At 39.9% G+C, this 23,504-nt stretch overlaps 1 protein-coding gene across 1 annotated transcript in view; it reads right to left on the bottom strand.

Annotated features, from left to right (window-relative positions):
- Window positions 1–8,751: 8,751 nt before the first annotated feature.
- The window catches only part of GHR (growth hormone receptor), an 88,671-nt gene continuing 73,918 nt past the window's right edge, over window positions 8,752–23,504 (bottom strand). The window contains exons 5-9 of the mRNA XM_054398287.1: window positions 21,923–22,101; window positions 17,697–17,868; window positions 14,969–15,059; window positions 10,597–10,666; window positions 8,752–10,382 (exon numbers count right to left, since the gene is read on the bottom strand). Of these exons, the coding sequence (XP_054254262.1) occupies window positions 9,420–10,382; window positions 10,597–10,666; window positions 14,969–15,059; window positions 17,697–17,868; window positions 21,923–22,101 (1,475 nt within the window). The 3' untranslated portion in view covers window positions 8,752–9,419. The remainder of the gene's footprint in view (window positions 10,383–10,596; window positions 10,667–14,968; window positions 15,060–17,696; window positions 17,869–21,922; window positions 22,102–23,504) is intronic.

The raw sequence follows: 23,504 nt of genomic DNA, 5'->3' as shown, positions 1-23,504 counted from the left end.
AGAGGGGAGGCAACATAAATCAGTTCCATTGGGCTTTTGGGCTCTGAGAAAAAGCTTAAACCACAACAGACAGCAATCCAGCAGTTGAATTGCAAATGTTCCTCAGCTGCTGGGTATGCCCTTCCACAGGGGAAGTGCTGAAGTGGGACCATACAGTTATGGCTATCACTGTGTTTTCCTCTGGTTCCCGTCTGGTGTTGACTCCAGCCTGGGACTTGTTGCCAGAGCATAAGTGGTGATGGTGACTAATTGCCATCAGGGGGGTTGGGTTTGATAGTGGTTTTGTATATACCTGTATATATCTTTTGTTATTGTTATTTCCATTAAAGTAGTTTTACTTTTCTTTTCCAGTTCATAAGTCTCTCTCCCTTACTCCCGTCCTCTTTGCCTTTGGGACAGGAGAGAGGTTAATAGGGAGAATCTGTCATTTGTTTAGTGGTGGGCCCAGCCCTAATCCTTGACATCCTGAAAAAAAAAATCATGGTGATAGTGTTTGAACAACACAAGTGCATGTGTATGTGTCACAGTGGCAAGAAGCACTTTTTCTTAAAAGCTTCTAGTGCACCATATCAACAAACTCCTTTGCTAGGGACTATATTTCCCAGAGATAGTCAAATCTTGTCTAATTGATCCTACATGAAGATGTCCATTTGGGTAGTAGTTTGTTTCCTTCAGTTTCTTTCTTTTCCCTCCACTGATCATTAGCCCCTCTTCTATAGAAGTTAAAGACTTGAGTCTAGTCTTGTAAGACAGGAATGTTTGTGTCACTTATGACACTATGGAAGAAGGAAGACAACTTGTAAACACACTTATGCCTCTATTTTCTTGTATTTCTGTTTGTGGCAGTGCTGAGCTATCAGTGCCAAGCTAAAAACATGCATTTTAATTCTAAAGAGTTGTTTAACATGTGCCTCTGTGATGTAAATTCAGAAGGTTGTTATAATTGATTGATTATTGGTTGATATAATCTCGTTAATGCTTAATTCTATTCTGAAGACAGTAACACAACTTTGCTATGATGTACACTATAAAAGCAAGAGACTTTGTGCCCCTAGAGCTCTTAATAAAATAGGTCATCCATTGGCTAGTTTGTTCTTGTAGTACCAGTACAAATTTTATGCATTACATTTGAGTAAAAGTTTGCAAATCCACTTGCAGTTAACACACAGGACTTTGCCCAGAGTTGCACATTTCCCCCCCAGTAGGCTTAGGAATTTTCACTTAAATGTTTTACTGGCATTTCAAGGTCCTAGTCAATCTTTCTGTCTCTATCAACAAACAAACAAACAAACACCCCCCCCCCCCAAAAAAAACCAACAAAACAACAACCCAAAACAAAACAACAAAAAACCCTCCACACCATGACAAGGGATGAATTCTAACAAAACTTAGCTTCAAACATTCCATGCAGCTAGGCCATGGATGGAGAACAGGATGCACAATGATTGCAATGTTTCTGAGTAACAAACATAAGACACTCAGCAGGCCTTTGAATAAGTTTTGGACCCACTCATGTGGTAGCACAGTTCCACTAAGAACCATGTGGGCTTTGTTTTTGGTAACTTTCTAACCTTGTGCCATACTCTTCCAAGGAAAGTACATCTGGCTGGCTCACAGAAGTAATTTCTGAAGAAATTTTCCATCCAGAAGGGCAGGGTTAGTATTTGCTTTGTTTTTAACTCAAGATTACAGTGCTGTGCATGCTACAAACTTGAGGGCTGTTGTGAAATAGATCTGAAACCTTAACTTCTTTCCTAGTATGAGAAAGTCACCTGACACTATATTGCTCTACATGTTATGTCTTTCTGGCATAATATCATAAGGTTTCATATGCAAGGTGACTCTTATGGAACAGACTATTTCTTTCAGCCTGACCTCAAAGAGACCAAGGATAGTAGTGGAAGCATAATTTATAGCATCTGTGATGGCAAGCTATAGAAGGTTGTCAGCTCTTCAACTTCCCTTTTACCCCCATCAAGCTTTCTGCAAACCTTTCTGCCTTCCAGATTGGAGGAGGGGGGGGGTTCAGCTATATTCTGTCACAATTTATAACATGTACAAGGATTCTTTGCTTTCTTAGACTAATTTCAAGAAGCTAATATCATTACTCAACTAAATGTCATATATTAGAATAAAGAAGTTCATATTACACAAAATATACCAAAACCTGTAGTGGAAAAAAAAAAAAATTGAACCTGTCAAGCATTTGTGTCGATTTAGTAGATACATCAATTTTAATAGCTGTGTCTGCATGACTGCAACAACTGACTGCAGTTAACATCCACACTGCTTCTACAGCTCCACCTACAGCTAATCATACTTTGCATTGCTGCCTCCTGGAAGCTGCTCAACTGCTCCTGGTTCTAACATCACACAGTTACTGTTTCTCTTCTCTTCCACGTGTTTCTGATTGTTTCATATTCTACCTAGTTGCCCGGATTAAAGAAGGTGAGGAAACACTTGCTCAAAACAATTCTGTGAGAAAGTTTTGGTAGTACATGAATCGTGGAAATGGATTTGGGCTACACAGTGCTTCTGTGTGCCCCAAGGGCATGGTTTCTATGGAATTTAAAGCACTGACTGTGTGTGTGCAATTGATAGTAATTAGCCAGAAAGAATAATTTGTACTGTAAAATTGCATTTAAACAGGGGGAGTTCCAAGAGACAAATACATCCACCAGTATTTCCTCAAAGTCAATTTGCTGTAAAAGCTTTCTGCAGCTCCCAGGAAGCAGCAGTGGGAAAGAAGAGCTGTGCCTCAGCAGCTGGCTTAGCTGCCAGGTGACAGTGGGACAGAAGCAGCAGAGGCAGGGCAGAACTGCTAGGAACTGAGCAGAATCACATTTGGAGGATGCTTGGGCTCGCTGGCTTCAGTGAGTGTGAACTAACATGATATATCCTCACTGTGGAAAGGGCTTAAAAAAACAATCCTCTTCATCTTCTTGGACAAGAAAAACTTTGTTCAGCAGTATTCCCCACAATGTGACACAGAGGAAAAGGCAGTAAAAGGAGATGGTAGCTGTGCCATCAGTAGTATTGCCATGCACAGACACACCTACCCCCCAGCAGTACCGCTGGCTTTGTCAAAAAGTATGTAATGTCACATCTGATAATTTAGGAATAAAGAGCCTCTGTCCCTGGCAGACAGCTATCTTTTGAGTGCCCTCTTGTTAGCAGCCAGCTGCCAAATCTCTTGCCCCTGGCACATGAGCTTGTCTGGCCACCAGTAAGCCCATTCCCTTCATTTAGAAGACTTCACATACTAAATTAAAGTTGGCATGAAGCAAACAAAATACCAGGCCAGTGACTACACAACCTGAATCACAGAAACACAGAATGTTAGGGGTTAAATGGGACCTCCAGAGATCAAGTCTAACTCCCCTGCCAAAAGCAGGGTAGTCTGCACAGAAATGCATCTAGACAGGTTTTGAAAGTCTCCAGAGAAGGTGACTCCACAGCCTCACTGGGCAGCCTGTTCCAGGACTCTGTCACCATAAAGAAGTTTCTCCCCATGTTGAGGTGAAATCTTCTATGTTCAAGTTTGTATCCATTGCTCCTTGTCTAATTATTGCGCACCACTGAAAAGAGCCTGGCCCCCTCCACTTGACACCCACCCCTCAGATATTTATAGACATCGATCACATCTCCTCTCTGTCTTTTCTTCTCAAGACTAAACAGTCCCAGGGCTCTCAGTCTCTCTTCATAGGGGGGATGCTCAAGTCCCCTAATCATCCTTGTGGCGCTCTGTTGGACTCTGTCCAGCAGATCCCTGTCTCTCTTGAACTGGGGAGCCCAAAACTGGATGCAGTATTCCAGGTGTGGTCTCACCAGGGCAGAGTAGAGGGGGAGAAAAACTTCCCTAGACCTGCTGGACTTTTCTTGATGCATCCCAGGATACCACTGGCTTTCTTGGGCACAAGGGCACGTTGTTGTTCCATGGAGAATTTGCTGTCCAGTAGGACTCCAAGGCCTTTCTCTGTGGAGCTGCTCTCCTGCAGGGAAACCCCTAACTTGTCCTGGTGCCTGCTGTTATTCCTCCCCAGATGTAGGACCTTGCACTTGTCCTTATTAAACTTCATGAGGTCTGCCTGCACCCAGCTCTCCAGCCTGTCCAGGTCACATTGGATGACAGCACAGCCTGACAGGTGTCAGCCAACCCCCCCTGTTTTGTATCATCAGTGAACTTGCTGAGGGTACTCTCAATCCCCTCATCCAGGTCATTGATAAAGATATTGAACAAAACTGGACCCCATACTGTTTTCAATCCACCTCACTGACCAGCCATCTATGCCACATCTGCTGAGCTTTTCTATGAGGATGTTATAGGAGACAGTATCAAAAACTTTACTGAAGTCAAGATACATGACATCCACTGCTCTTCCCTCATCCACCCATTTGGTCATGGTTTCATAGAAGGCTATCAGATTAGTCAGGCAGGATCTCCCCTTGGCCTGTGGACAGTGGGCAGTTTATGACGCTTCTTCGTGACAGGCACTTGTTTTGTCCTGGGTAAACTGAGGCATGGCATGATTCCAGTTGCAAGGGGAAGTAGGCTTGGCTCTGGATCCTAAGCTCGTGGCTTCTCCAGCTTGCTGTGTTGTAGGCTTGTGGCTTTATCTCAGGCTCTGAACTGGGCACCTGAGGCAGGGCCGGGTACCTCAAGGCAATTTCATGCAAGACAAGGCAAAGATGGCAATTTAAGCACGACTTGAGCAAGGCTTGAGCAAGGTTTAAGGGCAAGGCAAGGGCGACTACAGGTCAGCTTGTTTATGCATCTTGCCCAAGATCTAATTGGGCCAATAGGGCAACTGAAGCCAACACAAAGTTACCCAATAGAAATGGCTCTGCCAGGCTGGCCATAAAAGGCAAAACAAAGGCCTGGCTCTGGGGGAGCAGTGACCAGTACACCTGCTCTTACCCCGGGTAAACAACTTGTTTACCAGACATTTCCCCTTTGTTCCTTTTCCCACGGTGCCCTGACTTTCTGCAGGAAGGAGGGGGGAGAGGGGGACCATGTCTGGACACCTTAGGGGCTGTCTGGGTTTTATGCTGGGCCTGTTTGCCATGACATATATAGACTATCTTCTGCCAGGCAATTTGAGTAAAATGTCTTTCCAAGAATGGGAACAAGCGTGGTCAGTTTACAGGCTAAAAGCTTCAATGCAGTGAAAGTTACTGGGTTTTCCACCGAAAATGCTCTTTGCTTACAGTGTCTGTCTGCAATGTCTGTTTCTTTCCACCTCATATGTTTTAGTCTCATTAAACTTAGAAAGTACAATTTTAGTACGCATTTCTAAAATAATATATTGTCACTTTTATGCTGACTCACATGTTTGGCATCAGGACAATGTGTAGCTTTATTTCTCAGTGTAACAGAGAAAATAAAAAAACCTCTACTGGTCCAGAGGCTCTTCCTGGAGAGCTCAGATACATTTGTCCCCACTTCAAAGCAAATGTGAAGGTAAAAAAACCCAGGTTGCTTTGCTAACATGTAATGTAAGTTTTTCTGTATCTGGCAAGTGCAGCATACCTTGAAATAACAGGTTACCATGCTGTGTATAAAAACAGCTGATTGCTAGTATAAAGCATAAAGTGCAGAAACAACCAAATTTCTCTTCTAAACACTTGAATTTCTCTTCTAAACACCCATGTGCGAACTCTACGCAGACTGCAGGCATTTACGTGTGTGATTACTTAAGCTGCATTGCTGCTGGAGGTGAGAAGGAGCTCAGGCTGGCTTTTCACAGTCCCTTTAAGTTGATCTAGTTGATAGCTGCCACCAAAAGTGGTTATTACATTATGTCCCTGCAAAAATATGCCTAGCTTGAGCTGTGTATATCTCCTGTTTCTTGTCTGCATGAGGGAGTTGTTTTTGCCAAGAAGATATTCCTGGGAGTATTACTACAAACTCCACTCTGTTTTGCTTTTGAACGCGTGGTTCTGCCTTTCTTCCCTGGTGCTCATGCAGAACTTTGCTCAATCAATTTAACTCAATCAAGAGAAGACTACTTCTGATACTTTGCTTTCAGAATTTTCTCAAGTTTTAGAAAGCAGGATGAGGTAATGGTAGAGCACTGGCAAAGAGCACTGAAATAGGCACAGGTGGAGCTGGAGTTCCCCACAAGGCCGTAGTGAAACTCTGTCTTCACTGTCGTTTCTTTAAGTCCAGCTGTGAGTGCTCCTACTACTTGTGCTCAAGTATTTTTAGAGCCTTAAAAAAAGGCATAAGCCTTCTGAAGCTCAGTTCTTCCAACAGGAGGTGTAAGCAAGCATATTTACCCATCACATTTCATTTGCATTGACTTTCACAGATTTACAGGGTCACAGACTGCATTGGGTTGGAAGGGACCCTCAAAGGTCATCTTGTCCAATCTCCCTGCAGGGGCACCTCCAATGAGATCAGGCTGCCCAGGGCCACATTGAGCCTGACTTCTGCAGATGAAGTTATTTCTACAGACAGTATATCTATATAGATATAGATATGAGCAGTATATATACCAGTATAAATACATATATATTTTTAAAAAATCAGTATATGCATATATATAACAGTGTGTGTATATATATATATGGACACACACATATAACAGAACACTGATGCCCCTCTCCGGCTTACCTTGTCTAACAGTTCAGGCAAGGTGACATTCGCATCAACATCGTGACACCTTAAGTGACAAATCCATTTGTTGTCCGAATATAAGTGTGATGTCTGTGCTTCCATTCTACCCTGATGAGTGGAGAGCCATAAGCAGCTCACCTAAAGTGGACACCTATATCTAGTCAGCCAAGTAGCTCTGGTAAGTGAGACCTAACTGACACAAAGATGTTTATGTTCCTGGAGCTGTTTTCTTTTACTGGGGATCAATTCAGCTTCCCAAACATGGGCATCTACCATAATATAAATGCTTTTGGATAGTATGGAATCTACACAAGATCTGTGCTGTTCTGGACCAGCACCTGGAAGCTCAAGTACGTACCGTAAATGATGTTGGAACCACACTGATTCCCTTGGGAGGAAAGGGCTTACTCTTGTCCAGTTGGATTCCAAGAGCTGCTTCCCTACCTCTATAGAAAGATCAGAGGCAGTAGTAGATTACTAAGTTACACAACACTGGGAGACATTCAAGGTATGGCATTTTCCACAGAGACAGACTGCCTGGCATTTGTGACATTTCAGAGTTATCTCCAGGGATGGGGCCCCAACCACCTTCACCTCATATACTGCTAGGTTTTAACTATCACTACAAGTAACTACGGAGGCTTGTCAGAGTATCTGATTTGTGGATTCAACTGTAGGTGTAAATATTGAACTAGTAGAGACTATTTATTTGCAACCACAGACTGTTCCAGCCAAAGGTAAGCTGGTCTGCTAAATTAGTAACATGTCTTGGCCACCACTGGGTACAGCATGTCCTATCTCAATCTACAAATTTAGGTCCATGCTTCTATTTTTAACTATATACATATCAATCAGTGAAAACACTGAGCTCATTAGGTATTGCTTCTGGGAATAGAATAGGAAAGCTGCATTCTACTTTACTAAATCACAAATACTTGATTTCTCCTTTTAAAATCCCTGTTTCAGATTATCTGCAATAAAAAAACATTGTATCAGGACAGATCAAAGACAATACATTTATTAAACTTTGAGAAAAACAAACAAAACACTGACATAAGGAAAGTTAAATAGAAACTGAAAGACACATCTTCTGACCGGTGTATAACGGCTTGTGTGACCAGTAAGGTACCAAAATGACATTCTGAGTTTGATTGAGGTATTTTATCTATTTTTGGCAATAGAGACAGAGTAAGAAACTTCTTCCAAACACACACATAGGCATTACTTGCATTAGTGTCTATCATCTATGAAATTTTATATGAAACTAAATAACGTAGCTGTTAGAAAAATATAGCAGCAAATTAGCAGAATATCTAATGCACATTTACCATGAAGTACGTGCTAAACTTAAAAATTCCACCCAATGTTTAGGTCCAGTCCGGTAGCCCTTGGTTGCAAAGAGAGCATCAGTGACTTCAGTGGGAGATATCATGAGCAGGACCTACATTCACTGCACTTCATATGCTTCTGCTCAGGTCAGAGAAAAGAAATTAACATCCCCATTTGCTTTCTAAGAAGAACCCTGAAGCCATGGGCTAGGAAGGTAACTTCTGAAGCAGTAATAAAGCTCTGTCAAGAACAAAGTAAGCATTCCCACTGAACATGAGTTTTCTCTCCTTTCTTTCTGAAAGCCTGCCTAACATGGTCAGAGGAGATGCTGTTAGGCTGCAAAAATGACAAACACTTTTGAACAATACTGTAAGCAATTCCCTTGTTTCACTAGTCCTTTAATCTTGTTGTATCTTTAAAAATTAACTGCTGGCTAACTCCTGAAGTCCTTAGTTCATTTTTTTTAATCAACACTTTATGTTGTGCAAACTAATAAATGCAGTGATATCTTTGGCTGTAGGAGGGCTTCAGAAGTTGAGCAAATGTGAAGAGATTATGCTGCTAAATCACTAGAGCTTATTCACATATTCTCAAAAATTTTCAGTGAAAGTATAGAGGCACACTGTTTCATACTGTAGTTAATAAAATTTTTCTCTTAATAATGTTTATTACTCGTGTTAACCAGAATCTGATGAAGAATAGAATAATTTGCCCAAATATTTTGTAAAGTATTCTACAAAACTTTAATTTGAATGTATATTTCTGTATTAGTTACCATAAGAAAGTAAACAGGATCGGTCACTTGTAACTTTGCACAATATTTCAAAATTTCTCTATGGGTTTCTTTGGAAATACAAAATGGCTCTGTAAAAATCTGTTCCTTCTTTTTGCTATGTCCAAAACCTTTATATAACAGAAAACTCCTTTTTAAGATTGCAGCAATTACATTCCATCATAACTGAACTACACTGTGTACTGTTATAGAAAACATCTATATTTTTGTGACTGGAATATTAAAATATATTTTATTAATTTGCATAAATCAAAATAGATGTGTTTTTTTATTCAAGCTATTATTTTTACCTATATGCTCGCTTCCAAATTATCGATATAAAGATCTCTGCCAACAGCATGGTGTTTACTAAATTCCTAAACTTTAAACCACTTGATTTCTAGCTTTATCAAAACACACGATTTACTGTACATTACACATAGTAATTTCAGTGTTTAGTATCACAAAAATCACCCACAAGAACTAGACAGTCACTGCCAGTAAAATAGTCTCAAGACAAATTCATAGATAATATTTACAGAGCACAATAGGAATATTTTGATGAACATTTTACGTTGCAACATCTCAGATAAAATTATAAGAACCACGAGAAACTTTTAGACTGCATTTTGGTTTCACCATACAAGCCTGAGCTGACTCTCTGCTGTGAAATACTGCACACATCTAATCAAAACAGAGCTATGGCATGATTTTGTTGAGCTGGTCTGTGCTCACGTAGCCACAAGACACATTGAATTCCTTGTCTGGCACAGGCAGTGCAGTTGCATTGAGCACAAGGCCTTGTGGAGAGTGAACGATATGAATAGATGTATAGTCTGGGACAGGCATCTCCGGACTTGGGGATTCTGCTGTTGGAGCTCCAAGGTTGATAGCGGTAGTGGTAAGGCTCTCTGTGGTGAAGTAGGCATCCTCAGTACAGCTTTGCTCCTGAACACATGGCTCATCCTCTTTGTGGGATGTCACAGCAATACATTTTTTCACATCTGCCTCACAGAAGTAGGAGTTGTCCATGGTGAAGTTTTGTTCTTGGCAGCCTTCAAACTGTGCTCTCCCCACCTTGGATTTCTGCCCTGGTGAAAGTACGACACGGCCTGCTGGAGTAATATCGCTCACTTGCGCGTAGAAGTCAGTATTTGTCAATGAACTCTGGTTACTTAGCTGGGTACGGATCGATGGACTAGCTGTGTCGATGCTGTCTGCAAAAGGCGGCCACAGCTGGCTGTTTCTGGACTGAGTACCTGTATGCGGCTGTTGGGTGTTTGTGTGGGCAAGGCTTGAAAGTGACTCATCATTATCTTTTCTATCAAGGCACAAAAGATCCCCTTCTTTTTCAGTTACCTTTTTGAACTGATCAATATCAGAGATGGCATCACATGTGTCGCTTGCACTGAAATCTGTCTCTGGACTGTCTGGTTCGCAACAACTGGCCCGTCCAGAATCATCATCCTTCACTCCCAAGCAGCCGTGTGATTTCAGATGATCTTCACTCAGCAGCTTGTTGGTATCTGAGACTCTGTTCTTTTCATCAGGGTCTTCTATATCCAACTCAATAAACTCAACCCACAGGTCATCATTGTATAGCTGTGTCTTGTAGTTGTCATGGCTGGCTAAAATGGAGTTCACTTCATCTAGCTTTCCCTTCTATAAAGCAAGAAAAAAAAGAATGTTATAAAGGAAATAATAAAACTGCTTCTACTTTTTATGATGTTAACTTAAGGAACAGTAACTGTAGCTGATGTAATAATTGCAAGGAGTTTTTTTATTATTTTATGAAAACTAATTCATGGCAACTCCCTCCATGTCATAATGTTTTCCTACAATGATTCCCACTGTAGATTTTAAAGTGCAATATTACCTTCAAGAGATCTGGGTCAATCCCTTTAATCTTTGGAACTGGCACAGGAGGAAGAATCAGCATTTTTAACCTGGGGAAAAAAAAAAAGGCTTTTAGTTTGACAGTGTTTCTGTTTGAGGATGTTAGAAAGAAGAGACCCTTACACTAAGTTTATACTTAATTACTTCAAAACTGAAATGTTTGAGGATTCAGTTTCAAGTAGGCCTAAGGAAAGATGATTGTTTATTCTCACTGAAAATATAACCCCAAGTTTTCAATTCCTTATTGAAATTGCATGTATTTATCTGGGCATCTGTTTTGGAAACTGGTCTTTGATAATAGTAGTAGATAATAGTAGTAGATAATAGATAATAAAGCAGATTCTGTCAATCGTTTCCTTTTTTTACATAATTTTCAAAGCAACCTGATAGAAATGTCAGTGTGCAGAGTGATTTCCCCAATTTTATTTATTTCAGGGACACAGTAGTCTTGCACAAGCCCAATAAATTTAAAGAGGGGAATGAAAAAAAAAGAGAATTGGTGAAAATAGTGTATTACTTTAGAACTAAGAAATAAAACAAACACAACTACAAAAATGTAGGATAGTAATTTTGACATTTCTATGACTACTATATGCCCATTATGCCTGTTTAAGTAAAATAATTATGTTTGTGTATGTATATACATGTAACTTTTAATGATTTTAACTGTTATTTTTTTAACTGGTATTTTTAATATTTGAGCAGCATATGGATTACCTGTAATATAACATTAGGTTTTCATTAGATACTATTTTTATCCCTCATTTTTCTTGTAACTTTATCAGTAAAGTTACAAAACATTCAAAGACTGGGGACACCAAGCATGAGGTTGATTACTCTTAAAACAATTTCCAGAGTACCATGGCGTTTCTTAAGTGGCTTTTAATTTGCATAATGCATAAAGTATGCTAAATAGGAGTTATTCATCTTGTTGATGAGCTCTGTTGAAAATTGCAGATCACTTCTGGTTTCTGAATTATTAACATAACAATATATAAAACCCGAAAGATGTTACCCTTGTAGAGAAGGAACTATTAACTTGCTTATGCATGTACACACTGTGTAAATACGTATTATTCTAATCCTTCATAAAGTGTATGTCTAATTGATTGAGGGACTAAAAACAAACAAACAAAAAACAAGAAAAAAAGAAGAAAAGAAAAAAAAAGAAGAAAAAGAAAAAACCCCAGAAAGATGATTTTCCATTAAAAATAATCTAGCAAGAGCAAATCTCCTCCATTTTATGTCCCTGCTTCTTTTGCAAACAGATAAACCGCAGTTCCCCAAAGGAAAATTCATCATTCTTGTTATACTGGGTTACTTGCCTATTTTAGAAAGTAAGATGTAGGAATTAATAGATTCAAATCCAAATATTAGGTTTGCTGCATTGTTAGTGATCTTGGTGAGGCCTCAAGGGGATCAGAGGAGTCCTCAGGAGTGCTAGGGAGAAATGTAAGCACCTTCTGCCTAACTATGGGAAGTCTGAATTCCCCAGTTGTTTTTTGTTTTGACCCTCAAATTTCTGCCCAGCAAGCTTCAGTGAGAGCCAGAAATCCAGTAATTTTCCACTTAGCCTCTGCAGTGGCTGTGTTAGCTGTGCACTGTCTGGGCTCTCAGGATACTAGTTTAAGATTTGCACTTACAGCTGAATTCACAAATCAGCTATTCTGACAGGACTAGGCCCTGCTTGTAATGATACAGACAAGGGATTTTCCCACTTGCTGCATGGCCACAGTCTCAAGCTGTGCAAGGGGAAGTTTAGGCTCGATCTTAGAAAGAAGATCTTCACAGAAAGAGTGACTGCCCATTGGAATAGACTGCCCAGGGAGGTGGTAGGGTCACCGTCCCTGGAAGCGTTTAAGAAAAGACTGGATGAGGCACTTAGTGCCATAGTTTAGTTGATTAGATAGGGCTGGGTGATTGGTTGGACTTGATGATCTTGAGGTCTCTTCCAGCCTGGTTGATTCTGTGATTCTGTGAAAAATCATTCAGGAAGGAGAACTACACTCTGATCCTTTCTTAGCCTCTCATAATTCAAGCCTGCATCTCTAGACTCTAGAAGAGTATGGCCTAATCCCTGTGCTAGGGAGCCTGGTTATGATCTTGCGAGGTCAGAATTGAGGAAAATATGAACTGGTAACTTTTCAGATACAGGAGGAAACTGAGCCTTGATATTTTGCATTAGGGGAAATCTCTGCAGCCTGCTCCTCTGCAGAATACATTTGCCACTCCCACCATTATATGCACCAGCTTGAAGGAAAGGGTGCAGGCCCAGAGGTCCAGAGAAACTTTCAAGATGCTGGGCTGTCAATGGAAAAAAGGTCTTTACCAGGAGTGATGATAAGCATACAGGATATTAATAAGGTCTGATCAGAAATATGCTTTAGCCCTCAGGATCGTCTGTGATAAAAACACTCCTTGTGCAGTGTGCTGACCTTAGCGAACTTCTGGTCCCACACACGAGTTGTTCTTGCCCCATTCTGTCACATGAAGCTTTTGTCATGTATTGTATCAGGATCTTGCAAGATCTTAACTCTGGGACTAGGATGCTATTGTAGGGAGTGGCATCCTGAAATAAAGCTCTGCCAAAGCATCGTGCTGTTTGCCTAAATTATTTTTTCAGAGCTGCTCCAACTGCACGATACTGTTTTCATTTCAGTGACTTCGCCTTATGCTGGTATGTGTAAACCAATTCAGTATTAATTTTTGAAGTCTGTATATAAGGTGACTGAAAACATGCCTGTGTGCACTGGGACTTGACTATAGTTATGCTCCAGAGTCTAGGACATTACTGCTGTGATATCCAAGCTGAATTACTCTGCCAAAACCTATTGCTGAACAGGCATATTAGGAGATGAATTAACTGTGAGACCATCTTGACAGTTTTATGTGTGTGTCATTGTTTCACTTTTATAAATGACACAATTTTATAATTGTTATAAATGATACGATTCTGTTTTATTTTGTTCCTATCATTCTTCCACAGAGACCAAATACTCCTCAACAATTCAAACTCTTTCCCTTGGCTCAGTAAAGAAATAGTCAGATATTAGTGGAATAGTCTAAAACCAAAATCAAATATATAGACATATATTTGTGTGAAACTTTGAAAAATATGTGGGTAAACCCAGCATTTACAAAACGTGAATGTGGGTAAGAGTATTACTTCAAAAATTTGAATGGACTGAAAAAAAATCCCTTTCAAATGCTAAGCAAATTAACTATATAAATACTGTAGAATGAAATGTTCTGCAATACAAAGGAAAGAGGAGCTGTGAACATAACTGGATTCCTACCGCTGAAGTGGTAGTAGTGGTGGCAGTTTCAGGCTGTACCTTAAAAATTTTCCACAGATCCTGAACAGAAAGTAGTAGAATGTAAATAAATCACCATTGGACGTAAAAAAGGAAAATAATGATAAGTTCTAAAGAATGCCATTGGATAGACAAGCTCTTCCTCTTGTCCTGTGCACACGGGGTAAGGAGGGGAGCAGGGAAGGGGAAGCTGTTAGCAGCTCCCCTGGTTTTCTTCCAGGGGGGGTTCTTGTGCTGTTTATAAATTGGAAATATTGTCTACTTTGTACATATTCATTGCATTTAATTGTAGATTGTAGTTTTGTTTGTAAATACAGCTTCATTTGCTTCCAACTGAGCAGGTCTGGCAATTTAATGTTGGGGGAATTTTCAACCCACCACTACATATCTATCTATCTATCTATCTATCTATCTATCTATCTATCTATCTATCTATCTATCTATCCATCTCTCTATCTATCTATCTCTCTCTCTCTCTATATATATATATGTATCACAGTATCACATTATATCAGAGGTTGGAGGGGACCTCACGAGAGATCATCAGGTCCAACCTCCCTACCAAAGCAGGATCACTTAGGGTAGTCTGCACAGGAATGCATCCAGGTGGGTTTTCAAAGTCTCCAAAGAAGGAGACTCCACAACCCTCCTGGGGAGCCTGTTCCAGGGCTCTGTCACCCTCACTATAAAGAAGTTTCTCTTCATGTTGAGGTGAAATCTTCTGTGTTCTAGTTTGAACCCATTGTTCCTTGTCCTATCACTGTATACCACTGAAAAGAGCCTGGCCCCCTCCTCCTGACACCCACCCCGCGGATATTTATAGACATTGATCAGATCCCCTCTCAGTCTTCTCAAGACTAAACAGCCCCAGGGCTCTCAGTCTCTCTTCATAGCGGAGATGGTCAAGTCCTCTAATCATCCTCGTGGCTCTACATATATGTTAGTGTCCATGTAGCTTATGTGAATGAACACAAATCCTCCAGATCTGAAACAGTTTTTTATGCTACAAGTACTTAAAATCTAAAAAAAATTCTCTACCTTGGTTGTTTAGTCAGCAGGATTAAGATCGCTGTTACAGCCAGCCCACATGCTCCGAAGGTGACAACCAAGAACCATGGAAACTCAATTTCTGGAAGAAAAGGAGAATCCTTATTAAGAGGAATCTGCGTTTCTGTTGCTCCTGAGGATTCCAAAGTGGTAAAAACTGGTAGAATTTTTTGTTAATTAGATGTGAAAGTTCTACGTTAAGCAGAAATAAAAATAAGCTCAGTAATTTCCATACTGCACTTGTGAGTTCACTGAGACTACTTGCAAACACACACTGAGTTTTTAAATGTGAACAAGGCCGAAACAATCCTCACTATTAATACAGACTGGGGGATGAGAAAGCAGCCCTGTGGAAAAAGATTTGGGGGTGATGATGGACAACAAGCTGAATATGAGCAGGCAATGTGCGCTTGCAGCCCAGAAGGCAAATCACATCCTGGGCTGCATCAAAAGACGTGTTGCCAGCACATCCAGAGAGTGATTCTGCCTCTTTGGTCTGGTGAGACCTCACCTGGAGTACTATGTGCAGGTCTGGAGCCCTCAATATAGGAAGGACATGAACCTGATGGAGAGGGTCCAGAGGAGGGTGACAAAAATGATCAGGGGGTTGGAGCACCTCTGCTACAAGGACAGGCTGAGGGAGCTGGGGTTTGCTCAGCCTGGAGAAGAGGAGGCTCAGAGCTGATAGTGGCCTCCCAGTACCTGAAGGGGACCTACAAGAAGGATGGGGAGAGACTGTTTAGAAAGGTCTGCAGTTACAGGACAAGGGGTAATGGCTTCAAAATGGAGAAGGGCAGATTTAGATTGGATGTTACAAAGAAGTTTTTCACTCTGAGGATGGTAGAACACTGGAACAGGTTGCCCAGGGAGGTGGTTGAGGCCCCTTCCCTGGAGATATTCAAGGTATGACTCAATGAGGCCCTGGGCAGCCTGGTCTAGTTGGGGATGTCCCTGCTGACAGTAGGGAGGTCAGACTACATGACCTTTGGAGGTCCTTTCCGGCGTGAACCATTCTATGATTCTGTGATCTTAGTACAGACAACACATACAGCAAAAACAGCTACAAGGAACATTCTGCCTGCTTGGAACATGAGCAGTCCTTATACATAAAATGCCACAGACCATGTTACTGCTTGTTTATCCAAGTGAGAGAACATTATAAATGACATACTAAATCATAGGCAAACTATTCTTCTCTCACAGAAACTAAAATATGGTGGTGTCAAAAAGCACGCTACTCCCCTTTCTAAAGGCTAAACATGAATAATGTTGCGAAACATAAAAAAAAATATTCTCCCTTTTAACTAGCTTGAAAGTGTCTACAAAGAATTTAGGCAATTAAGAAATGCATCTTGGTAGGAATTTGGAACAATGCAGATGAATGAAATGTTTTATCTCTTAAATACTGGCAATTCCATTACACTTAATCTGACTGTAGAATAAAAAATATAGAGAAATTGATTCTGTCTGTAGTCTCAAATTCTTCTCATTTGTTCAAATGTGAAAGTTTTCACGCAAACTTCACTTATTTTTTTAGGCAAAGGAATACTGGACAGAAAGATTTAGAATTCTATATATTAACATAAATACACATCCTTTTAGGGGAAAGGAAGTAAAAAATTCCTGTACTATTTGCACCCTTGTGCTCCTAGCTTAAGTTTTTGACTGGCCATATTTTCAGATATGTGTGAAGTCCTGTCTGGATATGTCTGCTAGACAGGTTCCTAATCTAATGGAGAACCAGTAACTCTTTGCTAGATGGGCTGTTTCAAAAAGTTAGAATATTCCATCTGAATTTCCTTTTTTTAAAAAAATACACAGAAAATTTAAATTTTTATTATCTGTTCCTAAAGATATACAAAACAAGCAAGAAGAAATTCTCAATCATTCAGATTACTGCTGCTGTGTGAGCACGGACATGGAGGAACTTGCAGAATCTGGGCAGTACTGACAAAAATTGTGCTGGTAGGACTTCCATAGTATTTTAGTTTTGTTCATATTAAAAACTGTGTCAGTTTAATGAAGCTGGGGTTAATAAAACAATGACACGCATCCAGAGCAATAGCTGTTCACATAAATTACAAATGAAAAATAGTAATGCCAAAAGTTAAAAAGGAGAACTATCAAGATTTTGAAAGACAAGCGCTATTGGTGGTTTTACTTAACACCTTCGCTATTAATTCTGGAAAATGAAGGAAAGCAGCTTGTTAAAATAATTTGCAGAAGAGCTCATATATTGAAGAGTTAATTTAGTTGCTCAGAGCTGGGAATGCTTTAGGAAAAGGTACTGTCTCATTCTTTTAACACAAAAATGTGGTGCTCAATGGCTGTTTTTTCTTCTGTCTTTAATAGCACTTTAAGAACAAGTATGCGACTGAAGCAGGAATCAGCAAAATAGTCCTTGTCCTTGATAGTACTGGGTAGATCAGAAAAGCGCATCATTATGGTAACTTAGCCAGTAGTACAACACTCTGATATTAAGTGACAATTCTTTTCTCTGCTGCAGTGATCAGTTTGGATGATGAAGTATGAGATTGAAACATATTTTATGCTCTGTAAGATGTGCAACAGGAGTTATTATTTCTAATTCTTAAAGCTATTGTGTTTCTGTGATGAGCTGTAAAACAGCTGTGCTATTTTTCAACTTGTATAAGAGATGTGGACATTGTAATTCTCACTAAGACCAGCATCACTGGAAAGCCAAAAAGCATAGAGTTACCTTCATCACAATGAAGAAATTCAATGCCTATTTGAGAGAAGGATATGTAAAGGATTTCACTGAACTCCCCAAATTTTTCAGAGGTGCGTTGTCTTGATCGGACTCGTATCTCATAATCTCTTCCCACCTTCAGAGAGTACAGTGGAACCATTGTTGAGATCCTGGGTTCTAACTGTAAAGAGAGAAGGCCTGTGACTTGCTTGCTTGAGTTGTACTGGAAATTTTACACTGCTTCCTGATTTCAGAAATAAACATTTGAGAGTGTTTTTGCTACTTGGAACTGTAAGGATACAACAAGAATAGCTACAGAAAATTCACACCATTTACTTTAGACTTACTAGTCATCAGGCTTTGCTGTGATTCAGGGCACCAAAAGCAGAGAATCAAAGCTCTCTGTAATACAGACAGTGAAGAAAGATAGCTGCCCTTAGTTACATGACATAAGTAAAAGGAAAGGAACTTTAAAGGTCTCTTCCCCTCTAATGCATTCTACGATTTTATGATTCTAGGTCAGTGGTATGAGCACCTCCCATGGATCCTGCAAAGCTGTAAATCCTTTTTACTCTCGTAACACATTACTGACTTCACAATTCCAAAAACCTTGTAAAAAAATAGGGGAGTCTTAAAACTAGTGTAATGTCCACCACAGAATTAATTTTAAGAAGAAAGGCCTTCTAACTAGATGCATTGCATCCTACAAAAGTATAGCATTGTAGAGCTCCCAAAATCTTCAACTGTATGTAATCGTGATAATAGAGACTATGAGAGCTAGTATCTGATTGTCAGCCTCAAGAATTCTAAATTAAGTATTAAATGCAAAAGACTTAGATACTGCTGCATATCAAACTATGTATGAAGTTACATAAGAAATCTTAATAGGTGAAATCTCTTCTATTAGTCCTATAAGAACATGCATTTGAGCTCCAATAGTCCAATAAAAGTATATAGAAATAAAGAAAAAGTGCTCAAAACAGAAATCCATGTGGCAGATGTTATATTCTACTTCAGAATCAAGGTTGATACAATTAAAACAACTGGAAAACAACAGCCATTGGGGATTTGAAGGAAGCTTCAACAATACTATCCTATAATCATTGACGCTGCATAATGTAAAACTCAGACATGTTCTGCTGGTAGCTATGATTTGCAAAGTTCTCTGATCCCTGGTGGCTTCAGACTCAGGAGTTCTGAGAACTAGCCAGACAGAATTTGTAGAAGGCAGTGATCCCAGACAGACTGCTTTTCTCTGCTAGTGGTTGAGCACAAGATTGTGAGAACCATTGTTCTACACTACAAACGCTTTTAACATGTGAAGACTATCCAGTTAAAGAGCATTGGGAAGGGAACGCAATATATTCTTATTTCATGCTATGAAGCCACAATAGTGGCAGGTATGTTTTTGGTTTCTTTGTTTCTTTGTTATTGTTCTTGTTGTTGGTTGGTTGGTTAGGATTTTTTGTTTCTTTTGGTTTTTCCCTTTTTCTCAGAGACAAAAAGTGGAAATTCTTAGAGATGATGTACCACAGAAATTTTATGTATATATAATGGTGGCACTTGAGAAAAGCAGTATGCAGGCTAAATTAGGGCCTGAAATTATGAGGTAATATTACTGTAGCTATGTACCTGAAATTGCAAGAGTTGAATTGCAAAATGATTGGTTATCGGGTGGGATGTCTCTAGACAATCAATGAACTAACAAAACTTTGTGTAAAACACCTGGATGGAGAAAAATGTATAGCGTGGGGAAGGTTCAGCATGAACTGAACAGATGAATAGAAGAGTCATATGGATTAAATCAATTAAAACCCCTATGAGAGAGACAGGATAAAAGCTACCTAATAAAAATGTACAAAAGCATATAGAAAACTCATTTAAAGTATCTGAAGCTTGGAACCAGACTGCTGGGTTGCTGGGCTTACTGCATGCTGTTCGGTCAGTGTACACAGACTGGTGCTTATGATTGCCACAGTAAAGAATCGTGTGACAAACCTGCTGTCATGCTGAGCTGTGTGATTGCACTGCCTGCATGAGTCTGGCCCTGTAAGAGGGGATTAACACAGACTGCAGAGCAGCTGTTTATTACTAGTCAGCTGGAGCTCCTGGGACAACTGAGAGTGTCCACTGGGATGGGGGCACCAGAGGAGGAGGCTGGCTTTGGCATGACAGGCAACACAGCATCCAAGGCAACTTTTCACCAACTTTAATAGAAAAAAAGGTAAAAACTGGTAGACGGATAGTACCAGGGAAAGGTTCAGAGGTACAACACATGGAGGTATTAGGCTGTATATCCAGTACAGTACAGAGAGATGAATTTCACATCCTCCCAAACTAGTAAACCCTGTATCTCAATCACAGTGCTATATGGGCACAACAGTGGTGTTCAGCTCTGGAGCTAGCACTGCATGCTTCCTTGTCCTAAGCCTACTTCAGTGTGAAATGGACCTTTTCCAGTAAAAATTCAACAAGATAATGAGATCCAACAGAGTCCTCTCTGCTCTATTGTCTGAGAACCGAGCTGCTGTCATGGACTGAGTTGAACCTGCTGCTGTTATTCATACCATGCTGCAGTTATGCCAGCTTCAAATATGAAAGTGCTAACTGGAACAAAGTAGGATGGGGCTTGAAGTGCAGGTTACAATGTGGGAGGCTTCCTGGTCCAGTTGCTGCTTCTGCATTCTGGGTTCTTGGGGGTGGTATCTTTTTCTGCGGACATGGTGGCAGAAAGAGTGGGAGTAGGGTAGCTGCTGGTTTTGGTTTTGTTTTATGTAGGGTTCTTTTCCTGTGTATTTCACTGTGCTCCTCTGCAAATAGGCTAAGCTGAGGTAATCATGCATTAATTAGATTATTAGCTAAGGTAGTTACACATTGTGCTTATGATATCTCACATTATATTAAACTCTTATCTCTTTATCTCAGTCCTGAGTTGTGTGTGCTACTCTTCCCCTCATTTCTATGTTGGTGGAGCAAGCAGGTTAGCCCTTGTGCTAAACCATTACAGCTGTGATCACTGATTTCCTCCCATACTACGTGGATCTGAGCCTGGATTGTTTGGGGTTTTTTAATAAATCAAAACATCAGGCTCATCTAAATTACAATAAACAACTAAATGAAACTGGGCTGTTGAGATTCCCCATCAGGTTTATATTTTTAGGCACTTCACAGACAGACATTCAGTATTGCTCAGATGATGTGTGTTTTCACACATTGTATGAAAGGCACAGAAGCCATGCAGGGTCTGTATAGAAACTGCTAGTCAGGATGGGTAAACTTGGATAGACACAAAAAGGGATAGAATTTGAGTCAAGTGAGTGCAATGGGAAATGCTTCAAGAAAAGAGGGTAGAGTTTTAAAAACATAGCTAATAACAACATTAATGTTCTTTTCAAACTGTGAGCCAGATTATGTTTTGCTTTGTCTCATGAACACCTGCACTGTTTTTAGGAAGCTTCTCAGAAAGTATTTTGATCCTTTTATCATTGTATCATTGTATGATAGTTCTTTACTATTTAATGTTTTAGTCTTCTTTCAATTGATAAGTTATCTATTTTCAACTAGTAAATGAATTTAAAAAAATTAATCCTATACATAAAAAATCAAATGGGCTCACCCCAAAATATCTAAAAACATTACAAGCAAGTTTAATAAGGGGGAACCTTAGTACAGTTTCTAAGTACTAATAATTTATTTTTGTATATATTTTTTTAAACAATTACATGAACAAAGTGTTATGGTATGTTTAAGCAGCCAAAGGTTTTCTTTTGTGTAAAAAAAAAAAAAAAGTAGTAATAACAGCCTGACTAGACATTTACCTCTTTACTTCTCCAACACGCATTAGAGAAGATAACTGTAACAAAGAACAGGAAGAAAAAAAATCATTGCCCCAGTGCTGCTAGTGTTTAAAAGAAGCTGAGGTTTAGGAAAATAATAGATAAATATTTTAGCCTTGAAAAAAAATCTTGTATGTATCTCACTGTATCTATACTTTCTGATCAAATACAGGGATTCTACGGTTTGTTATTATTATCTTTCATACCAAATATCCTGACACACGAATTACAATGTTTACTAAAACACTTTAGAAGAATATGGGTATATTGATTAAGACTTAAGGTATCATTTAATTAGCAATTACAAACCAGTTGCTTTTCACAGTGTACAGAAGTGTTAGGGACAGAACAGACCTGCACTGCACTATGACTATCAGATAACAAACATTTGTTTCATACCTCCTTCCATTTTGTCTCATTAACTTCTTTGTACTGCAATTCATACTCCAGAGTAATCCATCCCTTCTGAACATCTGCTGTTGGTGGTGGATCCCATCTTACTTGAATATCCCCATGGATCCCAGTCTGACTAGTATTTAGCAGAGTCCAGTTAAGGTGGACAGGTGGATCGGGTAGTACTGTTGAAACATGGAATAAACCAGCCCTTTTTCATTGTGAAAAGATCATTCTTACTATACACACTGTTAAATGATTTCAGGCTAATAAAGCATATTAACCATGCATTTGGTGATTAAAATCTAAACCTATTAGTCAATGACAAAGTGACTACCAGTTTGGGTACAAGAAGACAGCTTATCGTTGGTGGTAGATATGCTCTGCATAAATCTCACCTAAATGACTAATAAAGAAGACTAATCATGTATTACCTATTATACTGTATTTCCAATAACAGTTTAAAAACCGTAAGACATAAACATTTCTCTAGCAAACCTGAATTTAGTGTTCTAACTAGAAATAAAAACAGTAATTGAAGAAAACACAGAAAAAATAAGTGAAATATTTAGTAACTAATACAGAAGTCCACTGAAAACCTATAGCATGTGAAAAACTAATCTAATATTACCCAGCTGAGGAAAAGAGAGCAGTGGGCGTTCTAGTCACCTGTAGGAATAAATTAATCTCATACATGTACCCCAGTGCTCTAAGCAAACAATAACATCTTGAAGTCCAAGAAAATCACAATTTGTGTTGCCAGAAATACAAATTCTAGTGTAGAAATGCTAAACATCCCGATCCTGTAGATTAGTGTTGATTCAGGAACAAAAAGCCCTTTGGTTGCAGAACTTTTCAGAATCAAGATTTTGATGCCATCCTTTCTCACACTGAATGTGTGTAGCACTCGTTAGGAAGGGCTCAGAGTGACAGAAAAGGCAAGCTCATCTGAACACAGAATCACAGAATATATCTGGTTGGAAGGCACCTCCAAGATCATCCAGTCCATCCCTCGACCCACCACTAAAAGGTCAACACTAAACCATGTCCCAAAGTGCCAGGTCCACACACCACTGGGGCAGACCATTCCAATGTTTGATAATCATTTCAGTGAAGGAACATTTCCTAACATCCAGCCTAAACTTCCCCGATGAAGCTTGTAACCATTTCCTCTAGTCCTGCTGCTTGCTACCAAGGAGAAAAGGCTGGCACCCTCCTCGCTCCAACCTCCCTTCAGGTAATTCAGAGGGCAATGAAGTCTCCCCTCAGCCTCCTCTTCTCCAGCCTGAATAACCCCAGCTCCCTCAGATGCTCCTTGTAGGCCATGTGCTCCAGGCCCTTCATGAGCCTTGTTGCTCTTCTCAGAATGCGCTCCAGAACCTCAATGTCCTAGTGAGGACCCAGAACTGAACACAATACTCAAGGTGTGGCCTCACCAGTGCTGAGTACAGGGATGGATGATCACCTCCCTGTTCTTGCTAGCCGCAGTGTTTCTAATACAAGCCAGGATCCCAATGGCTTTCTTGGCCATCTGGGCACACTGCTGACTTATATTCAGTCGACTATCAATCAGTAACCCCAGGTCCCT

This window comes from Indicator indicator, chromosome Z, assembly GCF_027791375.1.
Source record: "Indicator indicator isolate 239-I01 chromosome Z, UM_Iind_1.1, whole genome shotgun sequence".
NCBI classification, from domain to species: Eukaryota; Metazoa; Chordata; class Aves; order Piciformes; family Indicatoridae; genus Indicator; species Indicator indicator.
This window is presented reverse-complemented; position numbering and strand designations above follow the sequence as displayed.